Here is a 24,147-nt window from a genome sequence, read left to right as displayed (position 1 = left end):
AAATAGCTGCCAAGGGTTTGTTCTAAGCGTCCTCTCAGCAAGCAGCAAACAGGAAACCTCTTCTGCACATCGACTATGGCGTCCCAGCAGTGGGCACATTTCCTATTGAGGTTGGCAGCAGCAGGCGACGGTTAGAGGTAAAAGCACCACCTCCTATCTCCGTTTCTTTCTTCGTTTTTTTTAAAGCACCAGGTCGGACGTTTGCATGTTGCAGGCATTGGCGAACATTGCGCACACTTGACGGAACCGAGAGACGAACGCTGCCACTGCCGCCGTTGTTGTTTTTAACAAACAACCTGACTCTCAAGAAAATCACTATTACCAGGCATCGTACGTATCTGCAAGGGGCGACGATATATTAAGGAGCTGTTTTGTCAGTTTGGACGCGACTGTTTTCTGATACCGATGTTCCTCAACGTCACACACAAGGATCGTGGATGGGCATCAGCGCGCTTGAAATAACCCCACAAACCCCCATCTTACTCGGTTGGCTGGACGTCTTTTTCCCCCCTTCTAAATCCAATTGAGGAGATCATCTCCACGTCCCCCTGCTGAGATTTCACACCATCACGACGGCGTCATCCCAGGGAGCCAGGTAAGGTGTACTTGCCTCACACTCGTGTGGCGCGTATAGAACCGCAATGTTTTCATCCCCTCACCCCCCTTCATATCTGCAACAATGAACTAAGATCTTTTTTTAGAGTCTGCCACATGTATTAGTGAGCAGAGCTTCACATCACACGTTTAGCTGTCATTTCCATTTTTAATTACCAGCTTGCCCACTCAGGGTGCACTCACATTATAGACAGGCTAGTGAAAAAACAAAAACAACAAGCTTGACAGTTTCACATTCTACTGGCCCGGGATGTGTGTTCACATGAATATGGCCTCATTTTGTTGTGTTTCTAGTTTTGTTTTCTTAAAGCGTGACGATACATAATCTGAACCAAATCGTGGTGAAGGTCAAGGAAGAATCTCCGCGTGTGCATTCTGTGTGTGGTCATGTACATGAGAAGGCCAACACGCCACAACCCACATATAATGACATCTCCACAAACCCTCACTCCACACTTCCAAGGAGAAGAGCCTTCCGCCAAATCAGATGGCTTGTCTTGCCAAGAATGACCTGTGAAAGGCACCACGTGCGACAGGGCACCCAGACAGCTGACAAATGCAACAAAGGAAAAGTCAGTCGTAGGTAGCTAGGCCAACTGTTTGCTTCTTTGATAACTAGTTGTAAACTATTCTCCTTGAGGTTTTGCGCTGAAAGAGTTAAACACAAACATTATACAAACACTCAATGAGACCAGTTGCTCCACTGTGTCCGGCAACAACACAAAACATCTAATTGGTCCTCGTTCTGTCTCACTTCGCAGTCTGAGAATCTGTGCCTTGTTTGTAAATAGCGAGTGGAAATATTGGACAAGTTCAACAGTCATTATTGTCAGCCCATGCCATTTTGATAATCACTCAGGATATTATTCTGGAGATTGGGAATTGGATTTTGCGAAGTAATCGCAAGGCAACGCTCAAATTTTGCCCAGTTCGTGGAGCCCAGCAACAGCACGAGCTTCAGGTCTCGTCCTAATTGGTCATCATTCCGTTTCATGTCACAGTGTCTGCGGCTTGGCCAAACTCATTGTTTGTCACCTGAGCAGAAGTAATGAACATGTGTGACATCACCACGGGGTAATTGCTCAGCATAATCTTTCAGACACCTAAAAATCGGTCCTTTCCTGAATGATGTCGGGGAGGGAAAATGCTCAAATTTATCATTGTTGTCTGTTTGTGCATAGAGAGCTAAAGCCAAGATGATGTAAATCAACACTGCTGCAATATATTTTTGACAGCACCCAGAGGTCCACCCACGCTGACATGATGTTATATAATCCTCCCATATTTTGTGCCATTGATTTTCTCTCAAGTTTCATTTTTTCAGCCATTTTGTTATGGGCTGATGACTGAAAAGCACATTTATATCGGATATTTTGTTCAGCCACACCTTCGTCATGTTGGCAACTTCTGTTGTGGAGAAAGTGTTCTTGAAACTGGGAATTGAATGCACCAAGCCCCACTCTGTTGCCAATAAGTAAAAAAGATGGCCCACACAAAACGGAAACACCCGGTGGCTATCGACTCACTCCCACAGGAAAGGCGAGTTTACTTAAGATTCGAGGAGGAGGAAGATTGTGATGCTTGCAAAACTGGATGACTGAATGCGAGTCCGAAGGGAAGACACATGGTAACAATACAATGAATGAATCGGCATAGATAGCGTTACGCTAACACACTGTATATGACAAAGGAAGTTTTTTTTTTCAGTTTGACTGAAAATTTTTGTTTGGCTTTATTGGATACTTTTTTCATCAGCAAACCTGGTCCCCTTCCTGGGAAAGTTAGCATGCTAATAAACGTTTGCTTGGCTGTGCTAATGAGTGTGTCTCTGTCCTGGCAGATTTTCTGAAATACTGACACGTCTAAAAGAGTGTTTTAAAATCTACACAATTGTAAGTGATGCTCTCATTTTGTTGGCCAAACGTTGGTGACTTATGACTGGCTGCTCATTGTAGCGGTTGTTGATGTTTTACAGTCCGACCTAGGCAACATCAGTGTAGCTACCCGATATTTTGGAGCATATCCTGTCTGGGGTACGAAAATATTGACCACTCACAGCATGACACAGCTGACATGAGGACAGCGAAGCGGATTGTTCCCAAATAGGTTAAATATAACGGCAGCTTTGCGAAAGTAGTTCACTCTCTGTCTCCAAACTGAATTAAGCCACCTCTAATTAATGAATCAATTATATTTTTGCCATGTAATGTTTTCAAAGTGGGAATGGATGGATGGGATCGCTTTCTTTAACAGATCTTTTTTCTCCTTTTAATTGTATGTACTTGGAAGCTCCAGTCCCCTGAAAGCAAGTTCTGCCACACAGTTTTGCCATCACTACTTACGTCACTGGGAAATCCTTGGTTGCCTGAAATGCGTTGAATATTGGAGCATAACAATGCTAATGGTATTGTTTGTGTTGCTTTTGGAATGGAAACAAAATCTTTTAAAAGGCTCATGGTTTTTCACTGGAGACTGCATTGACGGCTGTGGGCGGGGCTTAAATGTAAACGAGTGAGCGGCAACTTCCCCTGAGGATGTTACGCCACGTTTTTTGCTAAAAGAGTATTATTCACCACTTAGTGACCTGGCTCAGTCCCCCCGCGAATAGCGGGGCTCCACTGTATGCAGAGAGAACTCGTTCAAGCATGGGGAGAGCATGCTAACTCCACACAGGAGGTTTCGAACCCATTACCTCTGAATTGTGAGGCAGATATGTTAACCACTCGCCGACAGCGCAGCTGAATTTTGGATGAATAAATAATAATTGAATAATAAATGTACATTAATTGTGTAATTTCATGGTTATTTCATGGCACAGTAATGTGCTATGACACCCTGTTTAGCGTAGCACTGGTGTCATGCCTCTGAGTCCCCCTACTGGTTTATGAGGGAGCTATTTTTAATCCAGGTGACATTGAGTTTTTCACAACAGAGCAGGACCCCCCGCCCCCCCAAAAAAAATAGTTTTTCTAAACATGATTTGCATGTTCTAGTTCCATTCCTTGTGCCAGAAATTCTTTGCAATTAATTTGGAACGGAATTACAGAGATATTTCAGATGAGGAGATATATATAAATATTTTGCCTTGGCCAAGTTCAGCTCAGTTCAACAACAAACTGGGTCTTGTGTTCACACATCCTCTTAACTGGGGATATGCCAGCCCGTTGCTCTGACAATGTGTGTCTCTATCACTGAAATCTGCCGCCTACACGTCACATGAGGGTGTCCAGACTTGGTCTGGCGTCATTTGGCAATGAGTAACCACAGTAGAAATAGATGAGTCAAGCGGTGGGCATAAATCTGGGAGTGTCAGCGGGTAGGACTTGGTGCAACCCAGCACAAGCCGAGACCATTCGGGGTTTGGAATATTTGAATCACTTCTTATCTAATAAATGCATGTTATGAATTGTGCTTGCTTCTCCGTTCAACTTCTAAAGTCAAATACGTTTGGCTGGTGACCTTCGGATTAGTTTACATTGTGAACATATTATTTTTTCCATTAAAAAAAAATAGACATTTCATTCCAGTGGATGACCTTTAGCCATTATAAAACCTCTATTTACTCTACTGCGAATGTTTTATGTAACATTTCAATACAATACAATATACAATACATGCTGATTTATATAGCGCTTTCACAACAGCGGCAGCTGTAACAAAGCGCTTAACAAAACAGTTAATATAAAGTAAAATAATAAACACAACACATAACATAAAACACAGACAGTCGTGCAGTCCTAACCACTTTTCCGTCACACGCTTTGTTGTTTGAAGCAGTTTGAGATGAAAGAGGAGAGAATCAACAAGATAACGGTCATACAAGTGTAAATAGAAGTTAATCTAAACAACAACGACAAAGAAAACTTGCTCAACAGTAACTCAAACACCCAACTCACTGTATGCAACATTATATGGGGGTGGGATTAAATTCAGGTTCATCTTTAGATAATAATAATAATAGATAGATTTTATTTATAAGCGCCTTTCAAGACACCCAAGGACACTTTACAATAACAAAAAACACAAAACAATACGGGTTGAGCAGCGGCAGCCAAAACGCACCAGCGTTCACTCAACCCGAAAGTCAGAAAGAAACAAGGGAGGGACAGGGGGAGAAAAAAAAACCCACGCTCGAACTACCCTCATTTGAGGATAATTTGAGTGAGGCAAAAAACTCACACTAGATGTCCGAATTTAGTTGATGGAAAACAGCAATTTAAAAAAAAAGATAACTGATGCGTGATGCCCAGCATCTTATTTTGTCGATCGCATGGTAAAATATCCGCCGCAAAGTTTCATCGGCATTCCCTCTGATGTTAGGGGAGAAGGGAGTGCTCTCTGCTAATCTCTGAAAAATACCTAAGACTAAAGAAGGATTAGAGACGGCAGCTTTATCAGGTTATCCCAGCAAACTTTGGGTCGGGGATCCTGATAACAAACTCCCCTGTTGTTTTCCTCAGTGGGATCTCTCAACCGTATTCGCTGCAGTTGCTATTAAAGGGAATCAACATCCTTGTTTTTGTCGTCGGCTTTAAAAGTCACAAATACAACGAAGAATTCCCCCCCCCCAGTCAGTAACCTACGCAAATCAACATTGATTTAACGCTTTGTACAGTATGGCCACATTTCAAAGTATCAAAATAACATCTGGATGTCCAACCATTTTCACCAATTTGTTCCCAGGAACCTGTTCCACACCTTGCTTCAACTTTGTGTGGAATTTTATTCAGTGGGATTTGCGTCATCTTGCGAGCCACCGAACGAGGACGAAAACCCTTCCTAAGTGAAAGTAATAACAGCCCTTAGCGCTGCTACAATTTTGAACAAGGGGATCATGGGTTTCACTTTTTTGGGGGGGTTAGCCACACAGACGTCAGCCTTTCACATTTGTTTCCTCTCCTTTCTTCTGTCCTTTGTGTTTGTAAAAACAAAGTCAGCAGGATGTGAGCACATTTCCTCCTGCAGTGGGAACACCATTCTCGATTTGCGTTACAATCAAGCAGGTGATAAGTACCAAGATAATACTCCATTTAAAACAAAACAAAAAAAATTGACTTAAAATGAGGTCTTTGATAGTTGTGCACGTGTATCCTTTCTTGCCATATGTGTGGGTTTAAATTTACTGGATTTAAGAAAAAACCCGCCCAGTCTTTAACAGATTTTCAGTTATATAAACACAAAAACAACAGCAAATGCACACATCAATGAACTTAAGTCCTTTTATGTCTCCACACCCTCCCCATATGCCCCCTTCCCCTCACCGCCTCCCAAGAGCACAGAAATGCTAAAACATTAACATATAACATATAAACATTATAATACCAATTGTAACAATGAATTCAACACTTTCAATAAATAAATAAAGCACATAAACAGACATTGATGTCAAACAAAAGCAGGTAAATAAATACAGGAGCTTTTTTTTTTCCCCCGCAGTCAATTACGTGAGAAACACAAACCCAGTGGCATCCTTGTAGCCACCATTGTCATTTCGGTTGCATTGTACTTACTTAATCAACATTAAACAAGCATGCATGGTTATTTTCAGCATTTGCACTCATGATAGTGGCTTAGTTTTCCCCCCCAAAAAACTTTTTGGAGGCCCAAATATTAAACGTTTACGATTTCAGGCTGTCAAATATGGTTGTCGTAATAACAGACCACTACAATTACCTCTTTTTTAAAAAAAAATGTAATTGGATAGAAATTCTGCATATAATTGCACATATTGCGTGACTGACAAGATTCCTAGCATTCTTCACGGCAATCCCTCATTTGTCTTGCCTGTGTTAGTTATGTAATGGTGGTAATAAGAAAATCTTCGAAATGTCAGTTGACCGTTTGTGAAATAGGCTGCTGCATTCATTCGGCTCAAAGTGTGTCTTTGTCCAGGCGTCTCGCTCCATCTTTGAAATAAAAACACCATTGTCACTGTTGGCGTTACAGCAGTCCTTTTGAGTTCATTTGAGAAGGTCTACGTAATATCTCTTTAATAATTCATGGTTGAGGTCCGGGAACGACATTGGTGTGTAGTGGATGCAATAGCCAGCCAACAAAATTCCATTTTGTTGACCTTCCATTTTGGAAGTTTTACGCTATATTCGCACCGCAGGCCTTTTTTTTTTTTTTTTTTGGCCCATATCTGACATTTTTGCGGTATGGACGCACAGATGATGCATCATCGTCATCATCTGACCTCTACATCATCAAAAGCCAAATATGAGCTGTGCGTGGGCGAGGGTGAGTGCTTGGGATACACTGCTCATTGTATCTGCAAAATTGTAGAGTTTGAGTAATCCACTTTGAGGACCCCAACGACAACACCCCAAACGTCACACCACACCACGCAGATGACACGCCCCCTCATTTTATCCCCAGCAGAGGTGAGGAGAAATATGCCAAGGATTAATCTGCTGGCCCTGTCAACATTCTATGGCAGGTTACTGAGGTCACCATCTGACCGAGGTGCTAACAATTTTTTTTCAACACCTCTTTCCCAACTTCCCTGAAGGCTGCTTTGTCATGAAGTACTTTGAGAAGCTGATCATGGCTCAGATCAAAGACTGCACTGATGTCGCTGTGGTACCCTCACCAGTACGCCTAATGGAAGAACAGCTCCATAATCATCAGTAGCTATGTATTCCTGCAATAGCGACTTTGGAGAACCGTAATGTCATTAGGATACAGCTCTTTTCTGTGTCTGAACATTAACAAGCTGAAATCCCACTAATATAGGGTATTAAAGCCAGTGTGATACCTGTCGCGAATTAAAGGATGATGGGAGGGCACAACCTGCGAGGTGTTTGTAGGACATCCCTAAATTCCTGTTAAGGCTTAAAAGACATGAGCTTCTCCGAAACCGGGAGCATTAATTCAGCGGATTTGTGATTTGGCATGTTTATCAAGAGAAATGACTCCCTTTGCAGTAACCTCACTGATGTTTTGGGTTAATACAAAGACAGAATATTTATCATGTATTCATGAGGTGATGTTGGTCATAAATGGGTTTTGTTGAGGGTTATAGTGGATGCAGAGGAGATGGTGAGTGAGTGGCCTCATGTTTGGGAATGGCTGCTCTAATTAATGAAAACACACCCATTTTTTTTACACCTCAAACGCTTGCTGCAACTACAGGATCCATTGCACAGTTGACTTTGCTACGAGCAACGACATCTTCCATCAGTGCTTTTGCAATATGTGATGGAAATTGTAATTCAAAGGTGCCGTGAAACACATTGTATTATGGTACCACTGTTGTTGAACTGTTCCCCACGGGACATTTACTGTAGTGTGCTGCCAAAGTAAATAAAACAACAAAACAAGATTAAAAAAAAACAAAAACAACAACAACAACAACAAACACATCACCTCACCAGTTTGGTTGCTCCATTCAGATGTGTGACATTGGTATATGTCTCACTACTTGGGATGCCAAAATCTATCTGAGGGTGATTATGTAATTCAAAGAGAGGGGTCGGGGCATGGACAAGCAAGGGCTATCGCCACTCATGGCCAACGACATCGGTGTTGCCCCTCCTTGTCAAGGGCAGACTGATACTATCCGCAACCACTGTCACTTGCCATCTTTCATGCCCAAAAATAAGGTCTTGCATGGGTGATCAGCGCAGTGCATTTTAGTGTGCAACCTCCTAGTAGGTTACGGCATTCGCTGTATCATCTGCTACTGCAGTCTAGCCACTGCTAATTAATCCACATGCTAAAAATAGTCACTTGGATGATTCCACTATGTTGGTTTTCCCTTCGCTCGATTATGATAACGGTGGGGTAACACCTATAGGTCATTTTCACAGTCTTTATAATGCGCACATGTTGTTCTTCGCCGGTGACAGCAAATTCTTTGGGTCGGCAGGAGGCAGCGAAACGAGGAATCTGAATTGAAGAATATGAACAGTTGCAGCACAATTGGAACGTTCATCCCAGTCCCAATTGATTTTTGAGACTCAATGCCTAACCCTACCTACAAACTTTAATGTGGAGGCTATCATTGGAACATGAAATAAACGAACGGGAATGTCGCTTTTCCCTGTTGCTTCCAAGAGACATTATCACTCGCTTCATCGTGACTCTTATTATGCAATAGGTTGTTATCCATTTGTGCGGCTTTGTCGAGTACCATGAATGCTTCCCCAATCAGCCAAACAATGAGTGGATTCCCGACAGACTGAATGCATGTTCAACCCGATTCACAACAGTGCAGACACTGGCTTGCTTGTATTTAAATCCCTTGCAGCAGAATCACTCTCTACTTCAACATTGGGAAAAATGTCACAAATGACTTGAAATGTGATTGAACAACATCTATGAAATGCTTTTATGTAATCATGAAAAAGAACGTAGAATTGATTATGTGCATCCTGATTAGGGCTGGGGAATATGGCTGAAAGTCTATCACAATATACAGTAGTTCATATTGATCGATATTGAAAATCCATACATCCATTCATTTTCCGATCCGCTTTATCCTCACAAGGGACGCGGGGCATGCTGGTGCCTATACCTGCCGTCTTCGGGCAGTAGGCGGGGGACACCCTGAACCGGTTGCCAGCCAATCGCAGGGCACACAGAGACAAACAACCATCCGTGCTCACACTCGAACCTAGGGACTATTTGGAGTGTCCAATCAGACTGCCATGCATGTTTTTGGAATGTGGGAGGGAACCGGAGTACCCGGAGAAAACCCCAACAGGCCCGGGGAGAATATGTAAACTCCACACAGACCCTGCACCTCTGCACTGTGAGGCGTACGTGCTAACCAGTCGTTCGCTGTGCCACTCAATTTACGTTGGTTATTTGATATGAACGTATAATGTTTAATCTTATAATAAGAGGTCAATTAAACTATGAAAAATTCAATCTGGTCAATATAAAGATTAAAGAAATGCCTTTTTAAAATATAATTTGCTAAGCAGAGCTGGGTGACATGGCTGAAAAATGTTTGTAATAAAAGTATTTCATATCTGTCAATATTGATATTTTTATTCATTAATTTATATTGATATAAATGTATTTAGAAGAAGAAAAAATCTATGAAATTATTCAAGATAAAATAAAAGCATTTATTCAGTGTTCCTACAATGTAAGTATAGCGAGGTAATACTCTCCGGGAGCGTTTGCATTCCAGTTGACCAAGCATTTTAGGACTAATTTATGTCTTGAGCAGGCTGAATGTTGCCAGTCGTGCCAGAAGTGACAGTCCACTCATGTTTCACCTGCCTGTTTGGGACTTGAGTGCGATGCTGAGGATCGCAGATGGCTAACACCAGAGCTATAGCACGTCAAAGACAGGGCGCTCCTTTTCTGCTTCACCGCGTATCCATCCAAAGATGTTAATGTGCATAATATAACACTATTGAAAGAGTTGTACTGAGTCAATTGGTCCGTTGTTTGAACAAAGTTAGGCCACAGTCTCTTAATTGTTTGTTCCTGCTACTAATTACTATTAAAGCTTAAAAAGTATCAGTTTAAAAACAAAACAAAAAAACTATCAAATAAAAACAGTTTCCCGTAGCCAATCAAGGAAATATACCTTTGTCAATTGCCTATTCCAAGAGTGTGCGGCTCTGTTTGGAAATGCGCAGAGAGCAAGCGCACATGCTTTGAAAATGCCAGGGATAATGGACCATCTCGTTAATAATGCAGCACTGGAATTGCACTGCACCACCCTTTCTCCTTGAGTCGCATTATTAGTCGTGTTCTTGTCGCTCTCGTCTCCTCAGCACATCCTGACAGTGCTTTTAAAAATGTCTTCCACTTTGTACATCCAAATTGGTCTGCTATACATTTTGGGCAAGTAAATAATAAAATGTTATTCTCTTGGCACTGCTGTTATTGAAATGTCCATTGATATACCCTTGTGAGATTTGTGGTACAACAGTATTGAGTGATGTCACATTCCCCAGTCATTAAGTCTTGTGTCTTGAGAAGCATTGGTGATGTCCAAAGAAGGCGGATTAAGCCATGTAATCTGTGCAGCCACATTAAATCATTTTGACGCTTAAATGACAGACAGTGTTTCACTCTTTGGAAAGCTGGTAGGGTCCATATTGCTCATCTGATACTGTCTTGCTTCTCTGAGAAATTTGTGCTCAAACAGAATGATTGCAGAGAACATGAAAATGTGTAGTCAGCTGTTTTTAAAGAATTTTGGCAGTCATGTCCACTTGAACTCAAAAATATTCAACTTTTGTCTATTTACTTTCAAAAACCACAAACGGAGAATTTCTCAGTCTGTCAGCGAAACAAGAGCAATATATTCTTAAGATCGAAACACAACTGAAACGAGCATTCTCTTTTTTTATAGTTTAAAAGTGGGCATCTTTTGAAAATTAAAAACAAACAAACATGAGAATAGTTTTCAGTGCATCCGTATAAACAAATTGATCCAATCCTATAGGGACTACTCGGAACGTCTCCTGCCTTCCTTTCTGTTGACATCTTCAGTAATTTCATATTTCCAGCTGTCTAAAATAATGATACCACATTGTAAATACATTTTTTTCCCGTCTTAGCATTGGAAATTCTCTCAGTTTTTAAACAATGATCTTGCCGTGCTCTGTGTGTTTTCAAACCACAGAAGCCACTCTCTCACATGTAGTGGCTCAGCACTCGATAACAAATTGCTATTTAAGCCTCGGTTTACGAGTTCAGTGTGTGCATAATGGAGAGTCGTTTCCGCTCAGTGCTTTCCGGTTAATGTGATGGATGCAGAATAGATGGATGGATGCCTTGTGATTTCAGTGAGTCAGAGATGAGGTGCTCATTTGTCCTTTCACTTTTCCTCCTCCTCCTCCCACATAGATTTGATTAAAATTATTTCATGGAAGGCGTAATGAAGAAAATTAGATCATATTGAATGAATTTGTTTGGGTTGACTTCCCCTTTAAGTGTCTTGACATGCATCACCTTTTCAAGTCATCAGGTGAATCTATGGTGGGTGGGTATGGCACAAATGTGGACATGTTTTCATACGGCCACGTGTTTACAGAAGGCAACCTGGACAACTCAAAAGCCGATAAGCCAATCTTTTTGCAAAGTTGAGCGAAGAAAGCAGCCGTTATATTTTAGTCAGGGTACCGATCGAATTAGATTTGTTCCCCTGCTATAGTTAAAATTAGGGATGGGCTGGATAATCAACTACCGTATTTTCCGCACTATAAGGTCCACATAAAAGCATTCAATTTTCTCAAAAGCCTACAGTGCGCCTTATAATCCGATGCACCTTATATAAGATAAGATAAGAAAACCTTTATTAGTCTCGCAATGGAGAAATTCCCAATTCACAGCAGCAAAGTTATGAAAGGAAGAAGTAGAACAACGAAATATATGGATCAATATTCTGATTTCTCGGACGTATTTTAAATGTTCTGTAAAGCGCTTTGTAACAGCTGCAGCGGTTGTGAAAGCTCTATATAAATAAAACTGTACTGTATTCTATTTTCTTTAACATAGCTCCATCTAATGGATGCATAACGCAATCCAAGCTACTATTGTAGCTTCTATTCTATACGTTTTATAATGCTTTGCGCTCTATAGTGGATATGGAAAAAGTTTTAAAACAGGCCATTCATCGAAGTTGCGCCTGATACTCCAAAGTGCCCGATGGTGCGGAAAATACGGTAATTGATCCAGGAATACTGATGATTTGAGTATCATGAAAAAGATGATGTATTTCAGTAATACTATTCAAAAAGTGTAACTTGTGTAATGCATATGTTCATTCAGTCTGTGTGACTGATACATTTCAAGTGCTAATTCATCTTAATTTAGATTATATCTGAAATCTAATTTAAAAAAAATCACTATCCCAGAAAATTAGAACAATACTTAAGACTGTACAAAGAAACAACATTCTCCGATCTCAGAGTGTTTTTGAACATGATCGTTATTCAAACAAAAAGTCTTCATAAAATATATAACCGATGCTCTACTGAGTATCTAGTTTATATTTGGAGCATTTTATGTCTCTCTTAGCTCAACTATATCACCGAAGTTCTACTTTGTGCTAAATTAAGACGAAACCAAATAAAATAATAAGGATCATGAAAACTAAAATAGATCATTTTGTAGCATGTGCCAGGAAAGCATGACACTGTTTTCAGCTAAAACAAACTATAATGTCTTAGTGGGTTTTTGACTCTCCTCCATGATCCCTCTAATTATCCTTCAGTCAGTTGCTAAGCAGCAAGGCCAGAGCTTGATACAAGTGTTGACGTACATGCGAGACCACTTCCCAACCCTGATGAAAATAAACCTTTTGACTCTGCTGGTGTAGAGACGCATTGATGTGTAATGAATAAACAAACATCCAGTATTGAAGGGAGTGGCAATTTGGAGGGTTTTTTAAATCTTTTTTTAATCTTTTTTTTGCAGAATACAAAAAATGAATATGTAGGGCCCATTAGATAGAGTTTTCAGCTGTTTGTATTGTACTGATCGGAAATCAGGCCGGTCATGTATTGGTTGGCATTTTATTTTATTTTATTTATTTATTTTAAGGTCAAAATAATTATGAGGTACAAAGTTATTGCCAAATGGAACAGCAGCATCTTAGTTTAATATTACACAAGGTAAGGTTTCTGGTTCATGTTATGGCAAGAAAAAGGCTAGACTCAGGGTAAAATAAAGAAATAAACACATGTACAATTGGCGGGATTCCCCAAAAATCCTGGCCATTTGTTTAAGCTGCTACTTTCTAAACTCGATTATGCAGCATCTATTGTTCAAATAGATATCCAAAAAAAAGGAGCCTGCCATCTGTTAGAGGCTAAGTTGATTGGCAAAAGACTACACAAATGACCCATTATCTCAGAAAAGATGCGCGTGTTGTACATAAGGAAAAGAAAGGAAAGAGGGCTCAACATTGACACGAAAGCCAGAGCTGGCATTCCAACCAAAAAGAGCCGTGTACCAGACGAGAGTAACCGCTTATGCGTCATACTACCCAAGATATTTGGACACTTGCAATTCTACCCATCATACACTCTTGAGTGAAAAATAAACCTTTGTACAGTATATGGTGAGGTACTGTTTGCTGATATTGTAGATTAAGCAATTTTTAATTTCCTCCCAATAATATTTGACCCCATTAGCTCTTTTTTTTTCTGGCTCGTGCTAATGTCTTTTTGTCTTTTTTTTTCTTTTGTCTGTTCAAGCTCTGTGGCGGCGAAGATGACCGCGTCACGGTACCGTCCCACGTGGGAGCTGGCCGTGGACCCCCTGGTCTCATGTAAACTGTGCCTTGGAGAGTTCCCCGTGGAGCAAATGACCACCATCACACAGTGCCAATGTATCTTCTGTACACTGGTGAGTAGCAACCAGTCACCTTCCTATGAATAAATTGTTCATGTCAGAAAGCTACGATCAATTGTCCGCATACATTTTGCTGGCATCTTTACTTATGCCTACTTTAACCTCCGTTAATAGAATGATTCCCTGAATATTTTTGGGCTTATGGATGTACTCACAATGCTTTGCAGTGTCCATTTCTGAAGGTTAGGAACTCACAAATAGTGTTTCTGTGATCACACAAACAGGAAGTTTTTCACTGAAACATACCAATATTTGATTCAGTGTGAAAAATGTGCTACAGTATTTAAAAGCTGCTCAGTGCTCATCTTTTCAGTTAAGATTTTAATTCCAAATTGTATGTCATCAGACCTTTTCATTCTCAAGGTAGAGCAAAACTCTTGGTCTGGTGTTAGCAGACTATTCGCTGGGATGATTTGTTTCTGTTTGTTTTTGTTTTGCATTCATTCATCTACCCAGACTGTCAAACTGGTATTATTTGTCTCTTCCCTGCAGTGCCTGAAGCAGTATGTGGAACTATTGATCAAAGAAGGCCTTGAAACTGCAATTAGCTGTCCAGACTCAGCCTGTCCAAAAAGAGGGCACTTGCAGGAAAATGAGGTATTGACACGGTCATTCAACGTTGTGATGACTCCTGGCCAATATAACCACATGCTTTGCAGTTTGTTAGGCTTGTAAACATGACATTTAGCCAATATGTCCCCAATTTGGTTTTGTAAGCAGTATTTTCCTCAAACAAATGCAATAATTTTATCTTCAATGATGTGTAACAAACATTTGCACATGAACTTGTACAGAATTAGCATGAAATCAGGAAAGTAGTGGCTCACCAGTCTTTTTTGTTTTGTTTTGTTTTGTTTAGTTTTTTCCCCTGCGCCAAACGCTGCTCCTGTTTTGCCTTCATGTGGATGTCAATCGGAAAGTGAAGCATTGTTCTCTCCATCCTCCTGGCACTGCTCACAGCAGCTGTTTTTAAACCAAAGTATACCCTGAAATGTTTGCCAGCCAATCGCAGGGCACAGGAACAAACACTTGCCCTCACAATTATACCTTGGGACAATTTAGAGTGTCCCATTAACTTGCCATGCATGTTTTTGGAATGTGAGCGGGAACCGTATTACCCGGAGAAAACCCACGCAGGCACGGGGAGAACATGCAAACTCCTCACAGGAAGGCCGTAGCCGGAATCGAACCTTGCACCTCTATACTGTGAGGCCAACATACCAACACCGTGCCGCCTGCTGTCTGTGTAATTTTAGATAGTTTGAGGAATGAAATTAGTGTCTCAGTGTCTCATTTCCTCTCAAGCCATTTTGAGTAATAAAAATAAATAAGAACAATAGTATAATTTTGTCATCTATAAATTAAAAATATGCACGATTCTTAAATTTAACTGGATATTATTCCTTCCTTTTCTTCTGACCCTGTAGATTGAGTGCATGGTGGCCACGGAGATGATGCAGCGATACAAGAAGCTTCAATTTGAAAGAGGTGAGTAAATGCAAATAAATAAATAAATAAAAGGGACAAAGATGTCACTATTTAGCTTGTGCGCGCCTCAGCAGGGCTATGGCGTGCTCGGCGATGGCCAGTCTCACAGGCACGTGCATCCTCTGAGCCCCTTCTGTGCTCCTCCCTCATCTACTGTATTGCACAGCGACACACAAAAGGGATGACGACCGTGGAGACTGGACACGTGTATCTATACTGAGTCAATCATTTACACACGTTGGGGATGGTTGCCGGCGAAGTACACACACACACACACAGCAGGGCTTCAGGCAGTTCAGACGGGGCTTCAGCCACATAAATCATCACCACTATCAATGTGCTGTATTGCTTCCTCTCCACATTAGTGAAATCCTTGCAACCTCGAACCCGTCTGAGCTGTTGTAGTCATGGAGAAGCATGTGCAAATGTGAAATGTAAAAAGAAAAAAACTGTTGAAAGGTCCAAATTTTACAGTTTTTACAATTTAGATTAAGTCGATGGCAGGTTCCGTGTTCTCGCTGACTGCTTTAATTGCTTTCGTGGTAATGACCACATTTGCTGAGACCTCTGCCGCTTTGGAGAACAGTAACCAAGCAACGCATTCATGCTTTTATGGCACTCAACCTGCGGGTTCACCGCCTACACGCCAGCGCAAACTGTACATTGTACTTGGCTCCAGGAATACATGCATGAGAAATTAACAAATGGGAAATCAGGAGTCAATGACCGGAGAACAACACATGATGTTGAATGTTAGCGTTATAGCATTGCTTTAGACTTCACCTTGCTCTAAAAATTTTTTTTTTTTTTAAAACGCGGTACTGTAGATCATACCTAAAATTTGAATGGATTTATGATGAAATGTCAAGTAAAAAGTGTGTGTTGAAAAACAAAATAAAATGTATAAATATTTATTTTCTCATAATCATTTAATATAAACCAACATTTGGAGATACTATACTTTTTTTTTCCCCCCTATTTGGATGGTTATGATAAACGATGTTGACACGAATGGGGGTGTACATACGCACAGTACTTGGGTCCATAGTTCTCCAGATCTGGTCACATGATCCGAAATCTGGGCCGACCATGTCATTTTCAGTTGACCAGTATCGGTTGGAAACTTAAATTAAATTAAATTAAATTAACGTAAATTAAAATTTAATTTACGTTTCAAAGGCCCTAAAAAAACATATTAATCCTGAGGTGCAAAGATGTTGCCAAATGGAACATGAAAAGCTAGTTTGATATTATTTACACAAAAAAAACCCTTTAGGTTTTGTGTGGCGGCATACAGTAAATAAGACGATTGGCAGAAGACCAGTGCTTGTTGTTTTTCCAAGGAGAGTTGCACAGCACCGACCCCCCCCCCCTCTTATATATGAACCAATAAAAGGACCACACATTATTTAGCATTATAGGGTGAGTTGAGTGACAAAAGAAAATCTGTGTTCATCTCTAAGCATGCGTCATCAGACGGCTTATCAAACATTGCTTCGAGGTGACTCACACAAAGAGAACTGCAATGCCAAAACAACTGTTACAACATTGGTATTCATTGTTTGATGTACCTCAGTTATCATTCATCGACCGTTTAAGATCGTTATTTTGTTGCTGCACAAAGTGCAATTTATGTTCTTTTATTTTGCAGACTGGTTTCTTTTTTTGGAAGTCAGTTTTATTAAATGTAATTTGTTTGGATCCTTTTGTGTTGCACCAATGATGTGCTGTAAAGTTTGTATTTACTTGGTTTGAACTACTGCTGCTCACAACGTCAGGAACCTGTAAATGTACCGTACCGTTCTGCATATTCATCGTTTTTCTTCGATTATAATGTTTTAAAGTTCGAGACAAGCCAAAATCGAAGTCCCAGCTATATTTTGATGAATAATCCACTCCTGTTTACCTACCAGTTGTAGTTCTCGCTTTGATTGCAGACATAAATTAAAACAGCAATACACAGCTAAAATAAAGATAAACCTCTGAGCCATTCTTGGGCACGTTTTAACTGTTTGTACTCATTTGGACTCGTAATTCATTAAAAATAGTGTGGGGGTTTTTTTGGGCTGGGAAATGTATCCATTTTTAAAGGGCATGCGTCAATGATGGTGGCCTGTTCATTTTGTCCCAACAGAGGTGCTGTTGGACCCTTGTCGAACGTGGTGCCCGTCCTCGACCTGCCAGGCTGTGTGCCAACTGAAGGAGGCAGATTCACAGGCACAGCCCCAGTTGGTCCAGTGTGCCGTTTGCACACTTGAATTCTGTTCGACCTGCAAAGCCAACTGGCACCCTGGTCAGGCCTGCTTGGAGAAGAATCTTCCCATTACCGCTTTCCTGCCAGGGGAGAACAGGTATCGTTTCTTATCTCCTACATTTTAAGTCACAGGCCTGCACGCTCCTGCGCAACGTGTGACCTTGGCTTCGAACTTTTTACATATTTTAAATAACAATCTCATTTTCCAGTTGGAACAGAAACTGAACAAGTGAATCAATGATAACACCATGCAGCAGAATCATGTGTCAAAAGGCATTAGGGGCGTTCACATGGCACACATTTGCTCCGGCGCTGCACCGATGTATTTTGTTGCGATATATTTTGCACCGCAGCAAATTGTGTGGAGCGTTCACACGTACAAAGCCGCTGAGCGTGTCTGCACCGGCACAGCGTCGGTGCAGCCCCACTTGCGTTCACACGGCAGTTTCTGCAGCGGGGCAAAACGACAGAAAACAAATGAGCTGTCGTGTTGGTTCTTTTTAAAACGTATACACAACTCAAGCGACTACTGGACAGGCACGTCCTTCTCCTTCTCGGTCTCCGTGCCTTCTGCTCGAGAGTGACCGCCCCCGAAAACCTAAATCAACGATGACTTCAATGACACTCAGAAAAGCAAACACGTAATGCGCCAAACAGAAAATCAAGAGAGGAAATCACAAAATAAATTATATAGGGAGCGGGGGGGTTGTGAACACACAACAAATGAACAAACTACACAAACAACTCCGAGACAGTCCAGTCTTCTACAAAAGGAAAGATGTTACCAGCCAAGTCTTGTGTCGTTATTAAACAAACACATGACGGAAGTCCGACAGAGCACGAAAGCAACGCATTCTCGCCGTACGTAAACTCTTCACAAGCATTTGCTCTGGAGCAAATTTAACCCAGTTGCGTTCACACGTGCAAATTTACACCGGTGCTGCTTCGCTAACGAGCATTTGCTCTGGAGCAAATTTTTAAACCACCTCCCTGAGGTGGATCAAATTTGGTCCGGTGTAAGCTGTTTTCCGGGGCTACGCCGGAGCTAATTTGCACGTGTGAACGCTCTACTGGGGCAGCCCCGGCGTAGCACCGGACCAAATCTTGCCGTGTGAACACCCCTATTGTTTTGTCATAACTAAAATCTGATCGCTTCTTCGAAACCTACTTTTACAGAGATAAATAAAACGCACTTTTGCAAACATAAGTTTGACATCTTTACCCAATATTTATCGCTGTAGCAGCAAGAAATAGACTTTCATGAACACATTTCTCGTTTATAAAATGATTAAAGGCAATCTATTCATTTACTCACATCTCGATAATCTAAACAGGGAAAATATTTAAACCTGATTTTTTTGTTCAAATTCAAATGTCAAACTGTAATCCAATAAACAAGCAATATGGTGTATAGAATGAGCATCTCATCGTAATCCACCCACAGTTTCAACGAGGACAAGCACTATTCATAAAAACAGATGGATCAATAACATGTATAATTAGTTTTTTCTTTACGTTTAACTTGACCAATCGAAAATGGTGTGCAGTTAACTGTGTTGTCACTTTCCATTCCAATGTTGTCCATAGGTTTGCTGAATTTGAGGAATTATTGAGTTTCAAAACGGAAGAATTTACTTGAAATTTACACAATTTCAAATATAGGAATTGATTTCTGTGGAGAGTGTCCAACTTAATATTTCCATCTTTCTTTAGCTACACATTGACAGAACATTTGTCAAAATGGAACGGAAATGTCCTTTGCTGTGCTATGACAATCATGTATCGATTCTTCCCCCCCTATCCAATTTGAAACAGAGGAAAATCTACTTCAAAATTTGTGAATAGGATCTACATAAAGCATCAGTTATTGCCATTATAATTCTAAACTGTTAAAACAACGGTTGCATCAGTAAATTATTATGTAAATTTGAATCGATTTGTGATCGCAGTGACATAAAACTACACTCGCCATCCAACATGAGTCATTCCACTTGGAATGAGACGTTAAATATATTTACAAGTAGCGATCGGTGCGTCGTACTCTGCCCACCTTACCTTCGTGCCATTTGTCAATAAAGTGCTGGATTCATGAAGTGCATCCAGAGTTTGAAGCTGACAGCCTGCCTGACTGACTCTGCCATCCATCACTCCATCTTAAATTAATAAGAAAGCTTGAAACAATATGCGGCAACTAAAATGTGGTCTTACCTGGGCACTGTGCCCACTTTCAGCATGGAGGGGTTCCAAAAGAGTACTGCCCCGAGACGCGCCGCATGTAGCTGACCCATTTCTCTGTGATATCCTCTTACTGTGGAAAAAGTCATTAGGCCTGTCAAGGCTTCCTCTATCAGAGGCCACAGTGGAGGCAGAGAGGATTAACAAGTCTACTCTTAGAACTACATTCGTCGTCGGTAGCAAACTTATTCTTTGCACACCTGACCTTTTTTCGTGACTTTTAAGTTCGGTGTGAGGAGAAACGTATACCCGATCCAGCAAAACTTTGGATTATTGAAATTACCGAGGGTGATTCTGTCCTCTTTCTAAAAATGCTGCGAACACACACTGACCCGTGTTTAGCAACAGGAGTAGTGCAAAAGAATGTTCAAAGCTGCCAATTAAATAAACATGCTAAAGTAGATTTTTTTGATTGGCCTTTGTAGAGATTTCTCCAGAAATAAAAACTATGCAGAGCATACAAAAACTCGAACAATCGCTTCTTGCATTTTCAGAGAACGTGAACAATTTAATGCAGCGTTTGAGTGAATAGTTTTACTGTCTGTTGATGATGAAAAGGTGTCCCGTTTTACATCTGTCTTGTCGTTAAAACGACTGTCCTCCAGGGCGTCACTTGGTTTTATAAGGTACCACTAAAAGCATTCAATTTTTTTCAAAAGCTGACAGTGCATCCATAATCCGATGCGCCCTATATATGGAGTTAGTCTCTTTATATTCCCCATTGAGTTGTTTCCCTGTTAGTGTTCCTATGCCATCTATTGGTGATTATTAGCAGGAGCCATTTGTAACCTGAAAGGGTTCTGCTCGACAGTAACTGACGTGTGCATTCGCCAACACACACTCATATAACTACTTGGTGAGCTCTGCGCAGCCATTATGAAACAAAGATAATACCAAAAGCATAGTTAACTACTGACTATATGAAAGAAGAAGGAGTCCAGCAAGAATTCGAAGGATATTTAGCCCATTGTGGATGTGATCCCACGAGGTTTGTTGAATCGGTAGTCTTCATAACTTTGGTCTTTTATTTATTGTTTTGTAATGCCATTTGTATTTAGATTTTATGTCCGTGTTTGTGACCAGTTCACATAGCTTTGTTAAAGCTGCAGCAGTTGTGAAGGCTCAATATAACTAAAGCTGTATTGTATTGTTTTCCTGTTAACGTAGCACCATCTAGTGGATCCATAGCGCAACCGCAGCCACCATTGTAGCTTCTATTCTTTGCGCCTTATAATGCCTATATATGAAAATAATTTTAAAACAATAATAATAATTTTTAAAATAGGCCATTCATTGAAGGTGCGCCTTATAATCTGAAATGCTTTATAGTAAAATACGGTACTCAAAAATCAACTTCAAAAGCTCCCCACCACAAGGGTGCCGTCCGCTTTGTCTCTTTAGCACAACCATCTTGACCACCTTCCCTTTGTTCCCTTTAACACCCACCACCTTGAACTCTACTTCTTTGTAATTAACCTTCTCGTCACTCACTTTTTGCTGCAGCTCTTTCTATAAGAATAACGAGGACAATGCCCCCATCAAACGCTGTCCGAAATGCAAAGTGTACATCGAACGAGATGAGGGCTGTGCACAGATGATGTGCAAGAACTGCAAGCACGCCTTCTGCTGGTACTGTCTGGAATCCCTTGATGTGAGTTGGCCCTCACCCTCTAATAATTCAGTCATGTTTTCTCGAGGAAGATACAGCTTGAAAAGCAAGGAAAAGGATTTCATTGCATGTTTATTTTTCTGCAATCCACTGGATAATAGCAGGAGAACACTGCATCTTATGTAATAGCACAAGGCTGGGGGAGGGGGGGATTTATAATACGTTAGCTTAGCAATTAGCAGGGCTTGTAGCTTCCTTGTCGAGTCGAAACTCATTGCTAACTAGCGCCGAGCTTCCCTCGACTGAGTGCGTGTGCGGGCGCACGCGTATGCCGTACTACACTCTCTTGATGTGAGTGACACACGTGCGTGCAGCCCAGCAAAACTTTTTGGCACCATCTCGGCGGTTGATTGTGAATATTGCTATTAAATGTGTTTTGACGAGATGCGAATTTAGCCTGACAAATTATTTTGAGCCTTGTAGCAGTAGTACATGTACATCCATCTGAGTCACATGGGTCCTTTTCAGCTAACATTACAACAACAGTTGCCCACGCCTTTTGAGACCGCTCCAATGTAATCTGTTTTGTGTGTTTGTGTGCGCGCATAACAGGACGACTTCCTCCTGATCCACTATGACAAAGGGCCTTGTCGAAACAAACTGGGCCACTCCAGGGCGTCTGTTATCTGGCACAGAACACAGGTGAGAAATACTCCTCCCCTGGCTCGCACTCTTAAGGGCACCAAGCGGCTATGCACGTGCTCTGTCCCCCGCACCCCTTTTCTTTCTCTATCTCTCTGTCTCGCACTCTCTCTCGGCCCGCCCGAGCTGGCTCATACACGTGCATTCCTTCTTCGTTATCTTTAGAGCACAATGGGAGAAATAGGACAGCTTGCACTATGTCCTGCCATCTCTATCCTAAGCCGATTATGTGCACCTTTTCACACATTCGCAAGGTTTACATAACAAAGGTTTTGCTCTGTCTATCGGCTAGAAAATAAATCAGAAAGTCTAAGGCTAATATTAAAAATGTTTGATAAATCAATTAGCGCACTGCATCAATCTTGAATGGTATTTACTCTTTATTTTTTCCTTAAAGGAAAGAAAAATGTAACTGAATGCATTCAGTGAATCGGCTACGTAGTTTTTACATAATACTATATAACCGAAGCCCCAAATTTACAAAGAAATCGGTTATGTAGTTTTGTGTACTTTTTAAACAATACAAATTTGAATGAAAATGGGTTATGTAGCGGTAATTTTTTTAAACTAATTTTGTAACGTTTCATGAAATTCAGTCAGGATTTTTTGGTGCATGAATATTAAATGTCTGACTAACTTTAGGAATGCATTAAATTTCAAATCTGACTTAACATGTTACAAATGTCGGATATAGTTTGTCATGTGCTTTTTAACATTTAATTTAAACTCAGAAGTCATGGAAAATAGTGACAACTGTGGGGAAAAACCAATTCTAATAGCCGTAAAAAAAAAAAAAAATTAAAAAAGGAGGAAAAATGTGTGATGTCAGTAAAACTATTTGCGGACATGTTTGACGTGCATGCTGATTTAAACAAGATACTCATAGGGTACTGTGTCCCTTTTGTCCAGCCTCCTTCCTTTGTCATTATTAGCATACACAGTGGCATCTGTTGCCCAGTGGGGCAGCCGGAGTCACACAATTACCGTTCAGCTGGTGGGGGAGCAGGCTACGGCATCACTTGCTTGTCGTGTGCGTGCACGCGTGTCTTTGTTTGGCTTGCCTCATTTCACCCCCTTGCTTCTCCTTATCCCGCTCTCACTCATTCATACATGCAAAAGATGCACCAGCACAACCTTGCCAATATCAAAATCGCCGCAATCTGTGAACTTCAATTGATAAGGAGCTTCTGTTGTATAAGAGAAGCATTCCAAGGCCCTTTCATTTTAGTGGAAAGAACATTCTGCTCCTTAAAAAGTACGGTTCGTGATCCAGTAAATGTTACCAAAACAAACATACTCTGAGTGATGAAAACACACGTGTCTGACCACAAAGAGACGAGCAATGGCATTGCAGAATAAGATGTGGTTGTTGCATGTGACTGCCTCTTTCTTGCGCAGTCCAGCTTTGTGTCCTCAATTTAGCGTGTGTCTGGCTCCCTCTAACGGTCATGTAGCTGACCTGCTCATGTCAAGAACACCCTTTGTTCATTCCAAGGCAGGTTAATTGATTTTAAAAGTAGAGTCATATCTTAAATAATCAGGTTTGTGATCATTTTTAATTTGATCATTGAGAATTTTAAAACATAACTACTCAAAAGGAACCTGAGTTCAAGGTTTACAGTTAGTATAATTAGAAACATCAATCCATCCATTTTCTGTATCGCTCTCCGTTTCACCGTCATTGGTGAGCTGGAGGTGATCGCGGCTACCATTGGGCCAAAGACAGACTACAACCCCGGAATGGTCGCCAGTCAATCTCGGAGCACTTACTATATAAAAATCTGTACAAGTACAAATTAACTTGCATAATTCAACATTTTACTAACATACAGTATGTGCTCATTCAGTAACACGGTGACCAACAAAAATTTGACCCCTCAGGCATAATGAATGTGAATTAAAATGTAAACAATCG

At 40.9% G+C, this 24,147-nt stretch overlaps 1 protein-coding gene across 4 annotated transcripts in view; it reads left to right on the top strand.

Annotated features, from left to right (window-relative positions):
• Positions 1 to 8: 8 nt before the first annotated feature.
• Positions 9 to 24,147, top strand: part of rnf144aa (ring finger protein 144aa) — a 29,040-nt gene continuing 4,901 nt past the window's right edge. Inside the window, exons 1-9 of one of the 4 annotated variants that reach the window (XM_086127648.1) lie at positions 21 to 137; positions 215 to 330; positions 430 to 595; positions 13,788 to 13,938; positions 14,437 to 14,541; positions 15,372 to 15,432; positions 17,567 to 17,783; positions 21,425 to 21,572; positions 22,143 to 22,232. In XM_086127648.1, the coding sequence (XP_085983774.1) occupies positions 13,804 to 13,938; positions 14,437 to 14,541; positions 15,372 to 15,432; positions 17,567 to 17,783; positions 21,425 to 21,572; positions 22,143 to 22,232 (756 nt within the window). In that variant the 5' untranslated portion in view covers positions 21 to 137; positions 215 to 330; positions 430 to 595; positions 13,788 to 13,803. Of the gene's footprint in view, positions 596 to 13,787; positions 13,939 to 14,436; positions 14,542 to 15,371; positions 15,433 to 17,566; positions 17,784 to 21,424; positions 21,573 to 22,142; positions 22,233 to 24,147 lie in introns of all 4 variants that reach the window. The other 3 variants (XM_086127647.1, XM_086127646.1, XM_086127645.1) reach the window with 3 other exon arrangements.

Source organism: Hippocampus guttulatus, chromosome 13 (genome assembly GCF_054856545.1).
Source record: "Hippocampus guttulatus isolate MCC_2025c chromosome 13, RoL_Hgut_1.0, whole genome shotgun sequence".
NCBI classification, from domain to species: domain Eukaryota; kingdom Metazoa; phylum Chordata; class Actinopteri; order Syngnathiformes; family Syngnathidae; genus Hippocampus; species Hippocampus guttulatus.
This window is presented reverse-complemented; position numbering and strand designations above follow the sequence as displayed.